The following is a 16190-nucleotide window of genomic DNA, read 5'->3' as shown; positions in this document are numbered from 1 at the left end:
CTGTTCTCTGAACAGACAGATTCAAAGTTTCACAGCCTCAAGGACTCGAGGGCCACCCTTCGCTCCTTGGGCCTTTATACACCTGCAGCTTCCAGGAAGCACTTTAGGCCCCAGTAGCCTCTCAGGTTTGCAGTGTCTCTCAAGTAGGAGCCCTACAAAAGAAAAGGGAAGGGTTATAAGTGTTGCCAACACCTCCCTCCTACCTAGGCCTCCTAAACGGGCTCTCATAGATATCCCAGCAGGGCCAGGCAGGCTTTTTCAAGGTACGTCCGAGGGCAATATGCCAGTCTTCACCCCAGATCCATCTCCCCTTTTATTTTTGGACTGCCTGTCGCCCTTCAACCCAGTGTGGTCAGATATAACATTGGACCACTGGATACTGAGTACAGTAACTGTAAGTTACGTTCTCCAGTTTTCATTCACCCCTCCCTGCCACCCTCCACCCCCATCCCTCTTCAGGGACAATTCTCACAAGCTACTTCCGTCCAGGAGTAGGCAACCCCTACTTGTGGGGGTCATAGAGGAGGTTTCTCAAGACTTGAAAGGGAAGGGGTTTTTACTCCTGATATTTCCTAATCCAGAAGGTTGGGGAGTGAGGGAGGGGGGAAATCTACGGCCTATCCTGGACCTGTGTCGTTTCAACAAATATTTCAAGAAATTGAGGTTCTGCCTGGTCTCCTTGGCCTTCATCATTCCCTCCCTGGATCCAGTAGACTGGTATGCCGCCCTTGACTTAAAAGATGCTTATTTCCACATCTCTATCTTCCATGGTCGCAGAAGATTTCTAAAGTTTGTAGTGGATCAGTATTGCTACCAATTCACTGCTCTTCCCTTCAGCCTATTGGCAACCCCACAAGTCTTCACGAAGTATTTGGTGGTGGTAGCAGCCATCCTCAGGCATCAAGGCATGTAAGTCTACTCATACTTTGACTACTGGCTGATCAAAGGTCAGTCACAGGCTCAGGTGCAGCACAGCATCAGTACAGTACTGGCCACCTTCCATCTGCTGGGTCCGTTAAGAAACGGACAACCCTGGTTCCGGTTCAGAGTCAACAGAAGTCATTTCTAGTCCCAGTTCAGAGAATAGAGTTCTTTGGGGCAGTGCTTGACTTAACCCAGGCCAAAGCCTCCCTTCCGGAAGCCCAATTTCGAGCTATATCAGACCTGATATCCAAAATCACGATCCCCCCAATAACGACTGCTCGGTTATGCTTCAAACTGTTTAGACACATGATGGCATGTACCTGCATGGTGCAGTATGCAAGGTTGTACCTCATACTCCTCCAGATATGGCTGGTTTCTCCGAGCAGACACCACCTGGACTCTACTCACAATTCTGCCTCCAGTCTTCGCTGACATGGTGGAGAGACCCAGGATACGTAATGGAAGTGGTATCCTTTGCTGCCCCTCAGCTGTTGATAATCCTAGTCTTGGATGTGTCAGCCTGGGATGGAGAGCCCACCTTGTCAGTATCATCTTCCAGAGGTGGGGGCCTCCCCAGGTGTACCTGTTTGCCACCAGACAGAACAGGAAATTCCATCAGTTCTGTTTGCTGCATGGGCACAGTCTGGACTCCCTTTCCGATGCCTTCCTGCTCTCATGGGCAGACCACCTACTTACTGTATGCCTTCCCACTGATCACCTTGGTTCATAGGGTCCTCCTAAACATCAAACAGGACAAGGTGAAGGTTATCCTGAAAGCACTGGCATGGCTATCCTAGCATTGGTTCGGTACTCTTCTGAACCTCTCAGTGGCAGTGATATTCGTGCTTCCGCTCCTTCCAGACTTGATTTCACAAGACCATGGCTAGTTGCTTCACCCAAACCTCACCTCGCCTTCCTGCACCTAACTGCATGGGGGTTGTGTGGCTGAATCCTGAGGAGCAGGCCTGCTCAGATCAGGTTTGACAGGTCTTGCTAGGTAGTAGAAAGACTTCCTCCAGGGTTACTTACCTGGCCAAGTGAAAACGTTTCACTTGTTGGGCCTCTGAACAGAATCTTTCTCCATCTCTATCTTCTCTGCATTCTATCTTGGACTATCTGCTCCACCTAAAGCATCAGGATCTGGCACTGTCATCTATTAAAGTTCACTTGGAAGCCATCTCAGACTTCCACCCTCCTGTGAATGGCAGATCAGTGTTATCCCACAAGATGACGGTCAAGTTTCTCAATGGGTTGGAAAGACTACCCTTAGACTCAGAACCGACCCTCCTCTTCTCTCCCCCCCCCCGCATGAGACTTAAACCTGGTCTTTTCGAGGCTCACAGGGCCTCCCAGCAAGTCATTAGTATCATGTCCCATACTGCTTCTCTCTTGGAAGGTCACCTTCCAGGTAGCAATCATCTCAGCTAGAAGGTCTCTGAGATTAAGGCCCTTATGTCAGAACTCCCTTATACGGTGCTCTGCAAGGACAAGGTCCAGCTGTGTCCCCATCCAGCCTTCCTACCAAAAGTGGTGTCGCAGTTCCAGGACATTTTTCTACCTGTCTTCTTTCTAAAACTTCACAAGACTGCTGGGGAACGTTGGATGCTAGGTGGGCCCTCACAATCTATATTGAGAGAACTAAGCCCTTCAGCAAGTCCACACAACTCTTTGTAGAAGTAGTGGAAAGGATGAGAAGGGTACCTGTGTCATCCCAAAGAATCTCATCCTGGATAACTGCCTGTATCCAAACTTGCTACAAACCAGCAAAGGTTCTGCTTCTGGCCATCGTGCTCACTCATTCCACAACAGCCCAGGCTTTCTAGGCAGCATTCATCACACAAGTACCAATCCAGGACATCTGCAGAGCTGCTACCTGGCAGTTGGTTCGTACCTTTGCTTCCTGCTACGCCATCATCCAACAGACCTGTGAAGATGTCAGTTTCAGGAGAGCAGAATTGCAGTCAGCATGTCCGTGATCTCTGAGCCCACCTCTAGGGGTACTGCTTGTGAATCACCTAGCATGGAATGGACCCGAGCAAGCACTCAAAATAAAAAACAGTTACTAACCTTTCATAACGGTTGTTCTTCGAGATGTGCTGCTCATGTCCATTCCAGAACCAACCCTCCTACCCCTCTGTCGGCATTACCGGCAAGAAGGAACTTGGCAAGGGGGAGTGGGGCTGGTGGCGCTCTTTATACCAGTGCGTAACTGCACAACTCAAGGGCTGCTAGAGCTGGACCAACAGATACCACTGGGGGAAAAATCTCTGGAAGAACAACAGTATGAAAGGTCAGTAAGTATTTTATCTTGCCTCAGCTTGCAGCTTGGTGCCATAGCTGATACAGCTCTGTAGTAGCATCTTTGCATCCACAAAGTCCAGAACTGCAGTTCTGGTAAGTCCCACTTTTGGGAATAACTGACTAGATGGTGGTAGTGCTGAAAAGAATCTGGGGGTTAGAGTGGATCACAAATTGAATACGAGCCAACAATGTGGTATAATTCGAAAGGCTGGTGTCATTCTGGGGTGTATTAACAGGCATGTGTAAGCCATGGGAGTTCTGCTCTAGCTGGCCTCTTCTGGAGTACTCTGTTGAGTTCTGGACACCACACTTGAGGAAAAATATGGACAAATGGGAAAGAACCCAGAGGAGAGCAAAAAATAATAGAAAGTTTAGAAAACCTGCCCCCACTGGAGTGGGTTACCTAGGGAGGTGGTGGAATCTCCATCCTTAGAGGTTTTTAAGGCCCAGCTTGACAAAGCCCTGGCTGGGATGATTTAGTTAGAATCATAGAATATCAGGGTTGGAAGGGACCTCAGGAGGTCATCTAGTCCAACCCCCTGCTCAAAGCAGGACCAATCCCCGACTAAATCATCCCAGCCAGGGCTTTGTCAAGCTTGACCTTAAAAACTTCTAGGGAAGGAGATTCCACCACCTCCCTAGGTAACACATTCCAGTGTTTCACCACTCTCCTAGTGAAAGTTTTTCCTAATATCCAACCTAAATCTCCCACACTGCAACTTGAGACCATCACTCCTTGTTCTGTCATCTGCTACCACTGAGAACAGTCTAGAGCCATCCTCTTTGGAACCCCCTTTCAGGTAGTTGAAAGCAGCTCTCAAATCCCTCCTCATTCTTCTCTTCCGCAGACTAAACAATCCCAGTTCCCTCAGCCTCTCCTCATGTGTTCCAGTCCCCTAATCATTTTTGTTGCCCTCCGCTGGACTCTTTCCAATTTTTCCACCTCCTTCTTGTAGTGTGGGGCCCAAAACTGGACACAGTACTCCAGATGAAGCCTCATCAATGTCAAATAGAGGGGAACGATCATGTCCCTTGATCTGCTGGCAATGCCTCTACTTATACATCCCAAAATGCCATTGGCCTTCTTGGCAACAAGGGCACACTGTTGACTCATATCCAGCTTCTCATCCACTGTAACCCCTAGGTCCTTTTCCGCAGAACTGCTGCCTAGCCATTTGGTCCCTACTCTGTAGCGGAGCATGGTATTCTTCCGTCCTTAGTGCAGGACTCTGCACTTGTCCTTGTTGAACCTCATCAGATTTCTTTTGGCCCAATCCTCCAATTTGTCTAGGTCCTTCTGTATCCTATCCCTACCCTCCAGCGTATCTAGCACTCCTCCCAGTTTAGGGTCATCTGCAAACTTGCTGAGGGTGCAATCCACACCGTCCTCCAGATCATTTATGAAGATATTGAACAAAACCGGCCCCAGGACCGACCCCTGGGGCACTCCACTTCATACTGGCTGCCAACTAGACATGGAGCCATTGATCACTACCCGTTGAGCCCAACAATCTAGCCAGCTTTCTATCCACCTTATAGTCCATTCATCCAGCCCATACTTCTTTAACTTGCTGGCAAGAATACTGTGGGAGACCGTGTCAAAAGCTTTGCTAAAGTCAAGGAACAGTTGGTCCTGCTTTGAGCAGGGGGTTGGACTAAATGGCCTCCTGAGGTCTCTTCCAACCCTAATCTTCTATGATTCTATGACCTATGAGGAAAGGTAAAAAACACTGTGGTTGTTTAGTCTTTAGGAACAGAGAGTGAGGGGGTACCTAGTAAGTCTTCAAATATGTTAAGGGCTGTTATAAAGAGGACTGTGATCAGTTGTTTTCCATGTCCATTGAGGGTAGGATAAAAAGCAATTGGTTTAATATGGAACAAAGGAGGTTTAGGTTTGATATTAAGAAAATGTTTCAATTGATAAGGATAGTTAAGCTCTGGAATAAGCTTCCAAGGGACATTGTGGAATCTCCATCATGGAAGGTTTTTTAAGAACAGGTTGGACAAAGACCTGTCAGGGATGATTTAGGGTTACTTGGTCCTGCTTCAGCAGAGGGGCCTGGGTTAGATGACTTTTTGAGTTCCCTTCTAGATCTGCATTTCTATCGTTCTGAGATTTCCTTCTGTCAGTATGAGTGCATCTTAAAGACCAGGGATTCATCTTGGGATCCCTCAATAAGGCTTGATCTTCATTAACAGGCTAGGATATGTACCTTTCTTTGACACTTTAGGGCAGACTTCTGTCCTTTAAGATACTTTCTTTGTTGCTGCAATCTCACAATGATGAGGGCGTGAGCTCCTCTTTAATCATCCCTTCTCCTCACCCTCTGTTTTTTCCAGGAAGTGTTTTTATTAGCTTACTCTTTGTCCCCAAAGTGAACACCCAGTTCCATGTGAGTGAACCCATTGTTCTTCATCTGTCTGAACCCGCTACCCTCTTCGGACAATAGGCTGTGTTTTGTTAAGCGTGTTCTCAAGTTCGATCTTAATTCTCAGGAATTTAGGAAGTCAAAACAGCTATCTCTGTTTTGAGGGTTTAAAGGCTGCAGCTAATGCCAGTGTTGTGCTTTAGGCTGCATTAGTTTGCGCTTTAGGCTGCATTCTTGCAGTATATGACCAGGTTGGTGGACTTGGCTTGGATTTATCAGGTGCTACTTGGCTAGAAAAGCCTCCTCTTTATGGGCAGTGAGCATTCATTTCCTAGGTAAATAAGGTGGCAATGTGGTGGTCATCCTGCTTCTTGATATACTTCCTCATTAACTGGGTCTCTTTGCTTCTCAGGCTGTCTTTTGGCTCCAGGACCCTGCTAGCAACACAGTAGGGTAGGCCCCCTTCACCTCCTGTGACAACTACTTGTTACATACACTGTCTGTCCAGTAATGTACTTTCGTAGGTGGGAGAAGTGAGAGGCATATGACAAAGGAAAATCACTTACTGGTAATCTGCTTGTCATAGTTTCCTCTTCTCCTCCCCCCAACCCCTTTACAGGGTGCTTGCCTATTATATCTCTTTGTGTCTTATAGACTGACTTTGGAAGTTAGACTAGAGGGAGGCTTTCTGGCTGAAACTCATGTAATCAAGATGGGATTTCAGAACTCTTTGACTCCTTTCTTCAAATAGGTGAAACTACAGCACTGTCTGGCCATTAATTCTGTGTTGTAGAATGATCGAAGAGGAGACTGCAACTAACAGAATTACCAGTAAGTGATTTTAGTTTTTTCCCTTTCAACTCGCTTTATTCATGATCTTTTACCGAAGAGAGTTAACAACTTGTCTTTCTATGACCGTTCATCAATAACTGAAATTCTAGGTGTTAGAGGTGCCAAAAGGTTAGAGGCAACTTGCAAGAGCAGAACACAGTTTTTCTTGTGTCCTTTTGCCATCTTTTATTATATCTAAACTTCAACCTGAAAGTTGGTTTTTCTTTAAATAAATAAATAAATAAATAAATCGGCTTGTTTTTGTAAATCAGAAATTACATCCTATCCAGGCTGGAAGATGCTCTGATGACTTGAGATCTAGCGCAAGGTGATATCACACTAGTGAAGGAAGTAAAAGTCTGACTGTTTGAAAGTCTGTTTTTGTTTTTTATCAGCTATTTAACTTCACTGGTTGTCTTTCTAAATAAGGAAGCCTTTGTTAAAGGTGTACCCCCAAATCTTCAATTAAGGTAGTAGAGGCCACAGTAACCATGTCCTGAGATGTACCAACATTTCCCAAGTGAAACCAAGGAAGGTCTGACTTGCTATTCCTGATGTCTAAGGTTAAAAAGGGGGTTTAGTTAAAAAGCTAAAAAAACCTTGCAGGTGTTCTTTATATATTGTAAAGAAGCAAAAGGATGAAAAAAAAAATTCCATGTCACTTTTCAAAATTGGTCTTGTCCTTTTCAGGCTTTTTTTACTCCATGATAGCACAGAGTGAATTGAATCCATTACATGTTTTTTGTTATAGATGATTCTTCTCTGTGGAGGAATTCCTTTCCTTTGGAATGTATCTGGACAAATCTCTGATCGTGCTGGTTTTGAACCAGAATACGAGGTAAGCATTTTTAACTGTTTCTGAAAATGGTGGGTTCCTAAACTGTGTGTATAACAGAATTTATGTTAAAGATCCCATTTACTTTTATTGTACTGTATTGTAGAGAAATAAAGGATTATATATTTATAGTTAATTTTCTGATATGGTGAACTGGATGGTTCTGAGGAATCATAATCGTATATGAAGCCTTTTGTTACTAGGTCACTAATTCAAATCCAGCCTGGTCTCTGACCATCAAACAGCTTTTTATCACACAAGTCAGTTGAGATGGTTATCAGATTTTTAGTGGCACCCTTTTGCAATCTCAGAATGGACACAAAGAGGGCTCACTCCTAGATGTGGTCTTTCGAGATCAGAGATGTGGGGATGAAGCGTGAGGCTTCCTGGGTGATATCTGTTTGGTGAATGAATTAGTGTTCTCAATGCTGAAAGCCCTGACAAGTAAGAAAAATTACTTACAATTAATAATTTTAAAATGGAAAGAAAAGCTTTTTTCCCTTCTCCCTCATTGTATTGCCTTTGCAGATCCCATGTAACCACCACAGAGGAGATAAATTACCTTTCCTTACCCATCCCTCAGTTCTTCTCTTTTCACTGGCCATGGTAGTCATGGATCCCAACCTCCTTTGTGCATGGTCTGTTGCTACACTATGGGCACTATAGTAATACAGTTGTAGGGTAGATGCTTTCTGTTGTTCCATAACTGTAGGCACTCCACCTCCTCGAGTGGTGGTAGCTAGGTTAATGGAAGCATTGTTCTATCAATGTAGCTCTGCCTGCATAGGTAGGTTGGCTTATCTAGGGCACTTGGAGTGTTGTTTGTTTTTTTCCCCACACCCTGAGCACCATAGTTACGTCAACTTAACTTTTAGAGTGTAGACCAGGTCTTAGTTTTTACTGCTAAAATTAAACACCATGTAAAACTTATCTTTTGTTGAATAGTTCTTAGTATAAGAACTGATCCAAACCCATAGAAATAAATGGGAAGACTCCCTTTGACTTCTGTGAGCTCTGTATAAAGCCCATAGTTAAGATTTGTTTTTGTAGCATTTAGGATTTATCAGACAGAACTTGCTGCTTTGGTAAACAGAGAGTGCAGAATAGGAGAAGAGACTTTCCTCTTGCATTGCTGGTTTGAACGTGACCTACTTGAACAGCAACTTCAGCATTTTTGTTAAGAAACATTTTAAGCCACAGTCCCACAATCAAGAAAGAAGGCCATACCTGGTTTAGAGTGGAAGTGAAAGAAGATATTAAAACAGACAAAAAACGGAAGAAAAGGGAAGTTGATAGTAATGAACATAAATCAGAAGCTAGGAATTGGAAAAAATTGATGAGGGAAGCAAAGTGACACAAGGAAAAATCTATTCTGCAGAGTTAAGGACAATAAGAAGTTTGTTAGCATTTGTTTTAATCCTAATATGCTTATTATGATATTGGTCCTTTACTAGATGGAAATGGTAGAATAATCAGTAATAATGAAGAAAAGGCAACAGTGTACACTTAAAAAATTTCTGGTCAGTATTTGGAAAATACCTCACCATATCATGGGTGGTGATGGATACCTCACCATATCATGATGGTGATGACACACACTTTCTATTCCTATAGTAACTCAGAAGGATGTTTAACAGCAGCTACTGAAGTCAGACATTTTTAAATCATCAGGCCCAGATCACTTAGAATCATAGATTCATAGAATATCAGGGTTGGAAGGAACCTCAGGAGGTCATCTAGTCCAACCCCCTGCTCAAAGCAGGACCGATCCCCAATTAAATCATCCCAGCTAGGGCTTTGTCAAGCCTGACCTTAAAAACTTCTAGGGAAGGAGATTCCACCACCTCCCTAGGTAACACATTCCAGTGTTTCACCACCCTCCTAGTGAAAAAGTTTTTCCTAATATCCAACCTAAATCTCCCCCACTGCAACTTGAGACCATTACTCCTTGTTCTGTCATCTGCTACCACTGAGAACAGTCTAGAGCCATCCTCTTTGGAACCCCCTTTCAGGTAGTTGAAAGCAGCTATCAAATCCCCCCTCATTCTTCTCTTCCACAGACTACACAATCCCAGTTCCCTCAGCCTCTCTTCATAAGTCATGTGTTCCAGACCCCTAATCATTTTTGTTGCCCTCCGCTGGACTCTTTTCAATTTTTCCACCTCCTTCTTGTAGTGTGGGGCCCAAAACTGGACACAGTACTCCAGATGAGGCCTCACCAGTGTCGAATAGAAGGGAACGATCACGTCCCTCGATCTGCTGGCAATGCCCCTATTTATACATCCCAAAATGCCATTGGCCTGTTGACTCCTATCCAGCTTCTCGTCCACTGTAACCTGTAGGTCCTTTTTTGCAGAACTGCTGCTGAGCCATTCAGTCCCTAGTCTGTAGCGGTGCATTGGATTATTTCGTCCTAAGTGCAGGACTCTGCACTTGTCCTTGTTGAACCTCATCAGATTTCTTTTAGCCCAATCCTCCAATTTGTCTAGGTCTCTCTGTATCCTATCCCTACCCTCCAGCATATCTACCTCTGCTCCCAGTTTAGTGTCATCCGCAAACTTGCTGAGGGTGCAGTCCACCCCATTCTCCAGATCATTTATGAATATATGGAACAAAACCGGCCCCATGACCGATCCTTGGGGTACTCCACTTGATACTTAAATCTAAGAGTTTTAAAAGAACTAGTAGAAGTGCTCTCTAGACGGTTTTTTTTTCAATAAGTCTTTGAACACTGCGGAAGTCCCAGAAGACTGGAAGAAAGTGAATGTTGTGCCAGTATTTAAAAAGAGTAAACGGGATGCTACAGGTAATTATTGGCCTGTCAGTCTGCCATTGATCCTGGGCAAGACAAATGCAAGGAGTAGGAGGAATTAAACAGGAAGAACTGAAAATATTAGTACTTAATTGTCATCATAGCGACTTGATGGGATAAATATTAAAGCGGGAATATTAGTATAGAGTGGTATAGCTTGTTCACGAAGGACAGGCAGGGAATAAAGGGAGGAGGTGTTGCATTGTACATCAAAATATATATGCTTGTTCAAATGTCCAGAAGGAGGGGAGAGCCAGATAGTTAACATCGCTGGGGGGGATAAATGGAGGAAAAAAAGGGGACGACATGGTAGGGGTCCACTATAGACCACCAAATCATGAGGAGGAGCTAGATGAGGCATGTCTAGAACAAATATCAGGAATATCCAAAATGTAAAACTTAGTAGTAAAGGGAGACTTTAGTATCCAGGCATCTGTTGGAAAAGGAATAAGGCAAAACACAAAATGTCTAATAAGTTCTTAGCATGCATTGGGGACAAGTTTTTTTTTTCAGAAGGTGAAGTAACCAGGGGGACAGCTATTTGAGATTTGATTCTGACTAATGAGGAGGAATTGATTGCAAATCTGAAGGTTAAAGGCAATTTGGGTGAAAGTGATCATGATTTTAAGGAAAAGGCATGAGAGCAGCAGAATAAGGACACTAGACTTCTAAAAAGCAAATTTTAATAAACTCAGAGAATGGGTAGATAAGGACCTATTGAAAGAAAATGTAAGGGGAAAAGGAGTTCAGGATAGCTAGCAGTTTCTCAAGGAGACTGTATTAAAGGCACAGCAGTAAACTATCCTGATGCAAAGGAAAGATAGGAAGACTAGGAAGAGACCATTAACAGCTCTTTAATTACCTGAAAATCAAAAAGGAATCCTACAAAAAGCAGTAACATGAACAAATTGCTAAAGAGAAGTAAAAAGAATAGCACAAGGATGTAGGGACAAAATCAGAAAAACAAAGGCTCAAAATGCATTACAACCATGCAAGGGGCACAAAAGGCAATAAGAAGTTGTTCCATAAATAGATTAGGAGCAAGACAGTGACAAAATAAAGCGTAGGCCCTCTACTTAGTGGGTAAGGAGAGCTTATAATGGGCTACTAGGATGATCCGAGGAATGGAAAATGTATCTTATAAGAGGAGAGTCAAAGAGGTTACCTTGTTTAACCTAACCAAAAGAAGGCTGAGGGGAGATGTGATTGGTCTTCCTAAATACATCATAGGGATAAATACCTGGGAGGGAGAGGAGTAATTTAAACGCTAACATTAACAGAAGAACAAATGGATATAAACTGGCCATCTACAAGTTTACGCTTGAAATTAGACAAAGGTTTCTAACCATCAGAGGAGTGAAGTTCTAGAACGGTTTTCCAGGGGGAGCAGTGGGAGCAAAAAATCTGACTGGCTTCAAGACTCAGCTTGATAAGTTTATGGGGGGGATGGTACGATAAGACTACTTACTATGGCATTCAGCCCATCTGCCACTGCTAGTAGCAAATATCTACAATGACTGATGATGGTACATTAGATAGGGAGGGCTCTGAGTTAGTAAAGAGAATTCTTTCCCATGTGTCTGGCTGGTGGGTCTTGCCCATGTACTCAGGGTCCAATTGATCTCCATATTTGGGGTAGGGAAGGAATTTTCCCCCGGTTCAGATGGTAGAGACCCTGGGGTTTTTCACCTTTCTCCAGAGCATGGGGCATGGGTCACTTGAAGGTTGAACCTAGTGTCAATTGCAGGTTCTCCGTTACTTGAATTCTTTAATTCATTATTTGAGGACTTCAGTAGCTCAGTCAGAGGTTAGGGGTCTATTACAGGAATGGGTGGGTGAGATTCTGTGATCTGCAATGTGCAGGAGGTCAGACTAGATGATCATGATGGTCCCTTCTGACCTTAGAGCAGAGGGGCTGGGGCCATGACCACCCCACTTTTTAACAAAATAAACCACCTTGGTGGGCAAGGATAGGTAGTGCTGGATTCGCTCTGCTCCAGAGAGGTACTGTGTTCTCCTCCTCCTCATCAGCCCCATATCACCTGGGGCTGCTCCGCCTCCTACCTGCATCTCATGGGCGAGCTCCCTGTGTGGCTGGAGCTCAGCCTGGCTCCGCAAGCAGCAGGTGAGTCCCATTGCAGGCAGAGGAAGCCCAGCTCATGCTGAAGATGGGTGGGGATGCCCACCGCAGTGTTGAGAGAGGAGAAGGGGAGTCCATGGGTGCAGTTTGGGGGGCAGCAGGGGGTCATTGGCTCCTCAAACAGAGGCAAGGCGTGGTGTGTGTGGGGTGCATGCTGAGTCAGACACTGCTTCCCCCGCCCATCCCCCAATTTTTGCAAGCATGGAGCTGCTGTGCTCTGCCTGGGGGAAAAGTGGGCTCTGTCCTTCTCACACTCTCTCCCTCCTCTCCTGCAAGGGTGGAGGCAGTGGGGAAGGGGGAAGGCCAGGGAGTGAAGGGGAGGGGATGGAGCAGGGAGGGGGAAACTCAAGGCTATTAGGAGAAATCTTCCTGGCAATGCAATCTCTGCCTTAGGCTGTGGAATAATCTCCCAAGGGAAGTGCTAGAAGAAACCAAGTCTTGAGACTTTTAAAAGGAGACTGGACAAAACATACCGTAAGGATCAGCCCTGCAATGGCAGGGGGAGAGATCGAGCCGGGATGATCGTTGAGGGCTTTTTCTCCTGTAACCCCATCTCACTATTCAGGGAGTACAAATTCTTGTACTAAAGGCCTGGTGCCTGGATCCTATTGGACTGGGATTGTGAATTAATACCTTGATATGCAACTTCTACTGGGCCAATAGTGCAGATCCTGCTGCTAGTAAAGCTGTTTGCATGAGCCCTTGTGTTTAGCTGAACCATTGCCCTCAATCCCTGAGTGTATCCCCACTATACTGAGAGAGTGTGCACTGTGACACTGCTATCCTGCTGTGTGGATCCCAGAGTGCTTGTACCGTGAATTTTTGACATGCTGCTATATTAGTCTCATTGTGCTGGTAGTACTAGTTCCCTGGTGTAATGATGACATTATGCTAGGAATATGAATCCTGAAAATAGTGCTCTGGTGTGATGGTCACTCTGGGCTGAATCCTCCATTTTTGTATGCAATATTGTTGTTGCTCTTCTTACTTCTGTTGGTGAGAGAGAGAGAAGCTTCTGAGCTTATGCAGAACTCTTCTTCAGGTCTGTAAGCTTGAAAGCTTGTCTCTCTCACCAATGGAAGCTGGTCCAATAAAATATATTACATCACCCACCTTAAAAAGAAAAGGAGTACTTGTGGCTCCTTAGAGACTAAGCTGTAACTCACGAAAGCTTATGCTCAGATAAATTTGTTAGTGTCTAAGGTGCCACAAGTACCCCTTTTCTTTTTGTGGATAGAGACTAACATGGCTGCTACTCTGAAACCTATCACCCACCTTGTCTCTCTAATATGAATCCTGTCATTATGGCCCTTTTGGGCTGTTATAAAGAGCTGTTATAAAGCGGATTGTGACCAATAGTTCTCTGTGTCCGCTGAAGGTAGAATAAAAAGTAATCAGCTTAATCTGAAGCAGAGGAGATTTGTTAGATATTCGTGAAAACGGTCTAAATATACAAGTCGTTAAATTCTGGAATAGACTTCCAAGAGAGGTTGTGGAATTCCAGTTGTGACAGATACGGCAAATTTCCTGAAATGCCCTTTTGAGACCTTGAATTAAATTTGTGTTTTTGAGGTCCATTGTGTTAAATGTATTATTGTGGGCTGGGATTGTATGTAATGTGACAGATATGAGACTTGAGGGTTCAAGGTACTGTATTAGACAATGTGCAGTCAAGCATGGACTTCAGGAAAAAAAGTGTTAAGGTGAATGCAAAAATTTAGCCTTTTGAAGTTCTGCACTGAGGAGTGTGCCATTGTCTGCTGATCACATGCTACATGAGGCCAAGATCGAAGGCTCAAGCTGTAAAAAGAAGAGACTGAATTAGTCATGGTTGTTCTGGTTCTGAATCTGAGACAGTTATGAACTTGTAATCATGCGGAAAACCCAGTTGTGGATTTTAAAAGACTGACATCTGCCAGAGCCCAAAGTTGGAGTTGGGGGTGACCTCTGGTAAGCTTTTTAACATGCATGTGTGTTCTTTTATTGTTTATAATGTTTTCTCTGTAATGCTTTCACCTTAAGAATATATGTGGTTGGTTATAAAGAGCTGTGTGGTAACTTGTAACTGCTGGCAATTACCCTATTTCTAGCCTGAGGAGAGAAAGTAACGTACAGATGCTGGCCTGTTTAGGCAGTCTGGCTTGCTGGGGATTCCACAGTGTAGGCAGAGAACAGCTCAGCCTGGAAAAACCCTGGCCAGGAGGGAGGGAGGAGTGGGTGTCCTTGAGGGACCAGAGAGCGGGAATACAAATGTAAAGATGGTCTAAGTGTAGTTGGACCTCCCTTAGCACAAGGGAGTCCCTTCCTGACCTACATTGCTATGATTCCAAGGTAATGGAGTGGCTGATGTACAACTTGATTGACTGGCATTAATTCTTTATCAATGTGGGTTTATGGAAAATAAATCCTGTCAAACTAACTTGGTATCTTTATTTGATGCGATTACAAGTTTAATTGATAAATGTAATAGTGTTGATGTAATATACTTAAACTTTCTCCTTTGAGTGTCCTCTGCATATTCCTATTCATGGGGTGCTCCAACCAGTGCAGCCTGAATGGTAAAAGTCTACTAGCAATGTGCCCTTCCCCCGAACTCTAGACATTCAAGGGCATGGGTTTAAAGGGAGTGTGGTGCTCCAGCACCTCAGTTCTTTCATCCGCCATCAGCTGAATGATTACATTCTTGTTGTATGGTCCTTACAGAAACATAGTAGCTGGATAGTTTGTATAGTGTTATAGTTTTAAGTTGAGATCGCTAAAGGATAACATGTCAGATCAGATGGCTAAGAAGTCTTGTTTCAAAAGACATGTCTCATGCCTGGCATAATTCCCAGTATCCGATGCACATGCCAGATGCTTGGAATGTTTTAGGGAACGTCATCCTCGCTCTAAAATGTCCACACTGCTCATTGTTTACTACAGGGGTGTAGAAAGAGAGACAAAACAGGCTCCCAGCAATTTTATTGCAGGAAACTCTGACAGCAGTGGTAGCTCCTCTGAGCTTTGGCTCCAAACAATTCAGCCGGAAAGAAGTGAGATTCAGCTTCTTTGTCAAGCGCAGAATCTTAGAGTTAAGGATGCGGAAGAGAAGAAGAGGTTTGGTTCAGTGAAAGACTCTGTTCCCAGAACTATCCTGTTTCAGAAAGATTTGGTTGCGCCCCTCGGTGTCGGCCTTATTACAAAGAGAGGAGGACTTACAGGGACAGACTCTTATTATGAAGCCAGACTCTTGGGTCTGCAGGAGTCTAAGGATCCAATTAAAAGAGCTGATGAGAGTTCATTAACTAGTACAGCTCTGCATAGTATTACTATTAAAGCAGTAGTTCATCAGGCAGACCTGACTACAGCTCTGTTGACAGTTGAGGTGAGTACTGCATCTCAGGACGTGTCATGTGTTACTACAACCAATCAGGCTGTCTACTTCTCCGAGAGTCGTCAAAGAATAGGAAAGAGTCAGAGCTCTCTGTTGCTGCCTCCTCCTAAGATCACTTCTGGAGAAGAACTCCTTGCCGCTTTCCTTTTTAAGGAAGTTATGGTCTCCATTTCCATGAGAGCCGTGAATGGATTGGGGCCAGAGAGATGCAGATCACAGATTAGAACCAGGAAAAAAATATTATCCGTTCAATGCAGCCTCACTGGACCCGCAGGCACAGAAATATTTCCAGCCGGATCCATCGCTGGGGTGGTTCTTCGAGCAGTGTCTCTATGGGTGCTCCACCTCAGCTCTCGTCCCCTAATGCCCCTACTCTGCTTGCGCTAGATTGATGACATCTTCATCATCTGGACCCATGGAAAAGAAGCCCTTGAGAATTCCACCATGATTTCAACAATTTGCATCCCACCATTAACCTCAACCTGGACCAGTTCACACAAGAGATCCACTTCCTGGACACTGCGGTACTAATAAGCGATGGTCACATAAACACCACCCTATACCGGAAACCTACTGACCGCTATTCTTACCTACATGCCTCCAGC

The 16190-nt window shown here is 44.5% G+C and overlaps 1 protein-coding gene across 4 annotated transcripts in view; it reads left to right on the top strand.

Annotated features, from left to right (window-relative positions):
- The window catches only part of ZMPSTE24 (zinc metallopeptidase STE24), a 119778-nt gene that overhangs the window by 11550 nt on the left and 92038 nt on the right, over window positions 1–16190 (top strand). For all 4 annotated transcript variants that reach the window (XM_073317423.1, XM_073317424.1, XM_073317425.1 and 1 more), the window contains exon 3: window positions 7177–7263. In XM_073317423.1, the coding sequence (XP_073173524.1) occupies window positions 7177–7263 (87 nt within the window). The remainder of the gene's footprint in view (window positions 1–7176; window positions 7264–16190) is intronic.

This window comes from Lepidochelys kempii, chromosome 19 (assembly GCF_965140265.1).
Source record: "Lepidochelys kempii isolate rLepKem1 chromosome 19, rLepKem1.hap2, whole genome shotgun sequence".
Classification (NCBI taxonomy): Eukaryota; Metazoa; Chordata; order Testudines; family Cheloniidae; genus Lepidochelys; species Lepidochelys kempii.
The sequence above is the reverse complement of the archived record's forward strand: the minus strand, read 5'-3'. Positions and strand labels throughout refer to the sequence as shown.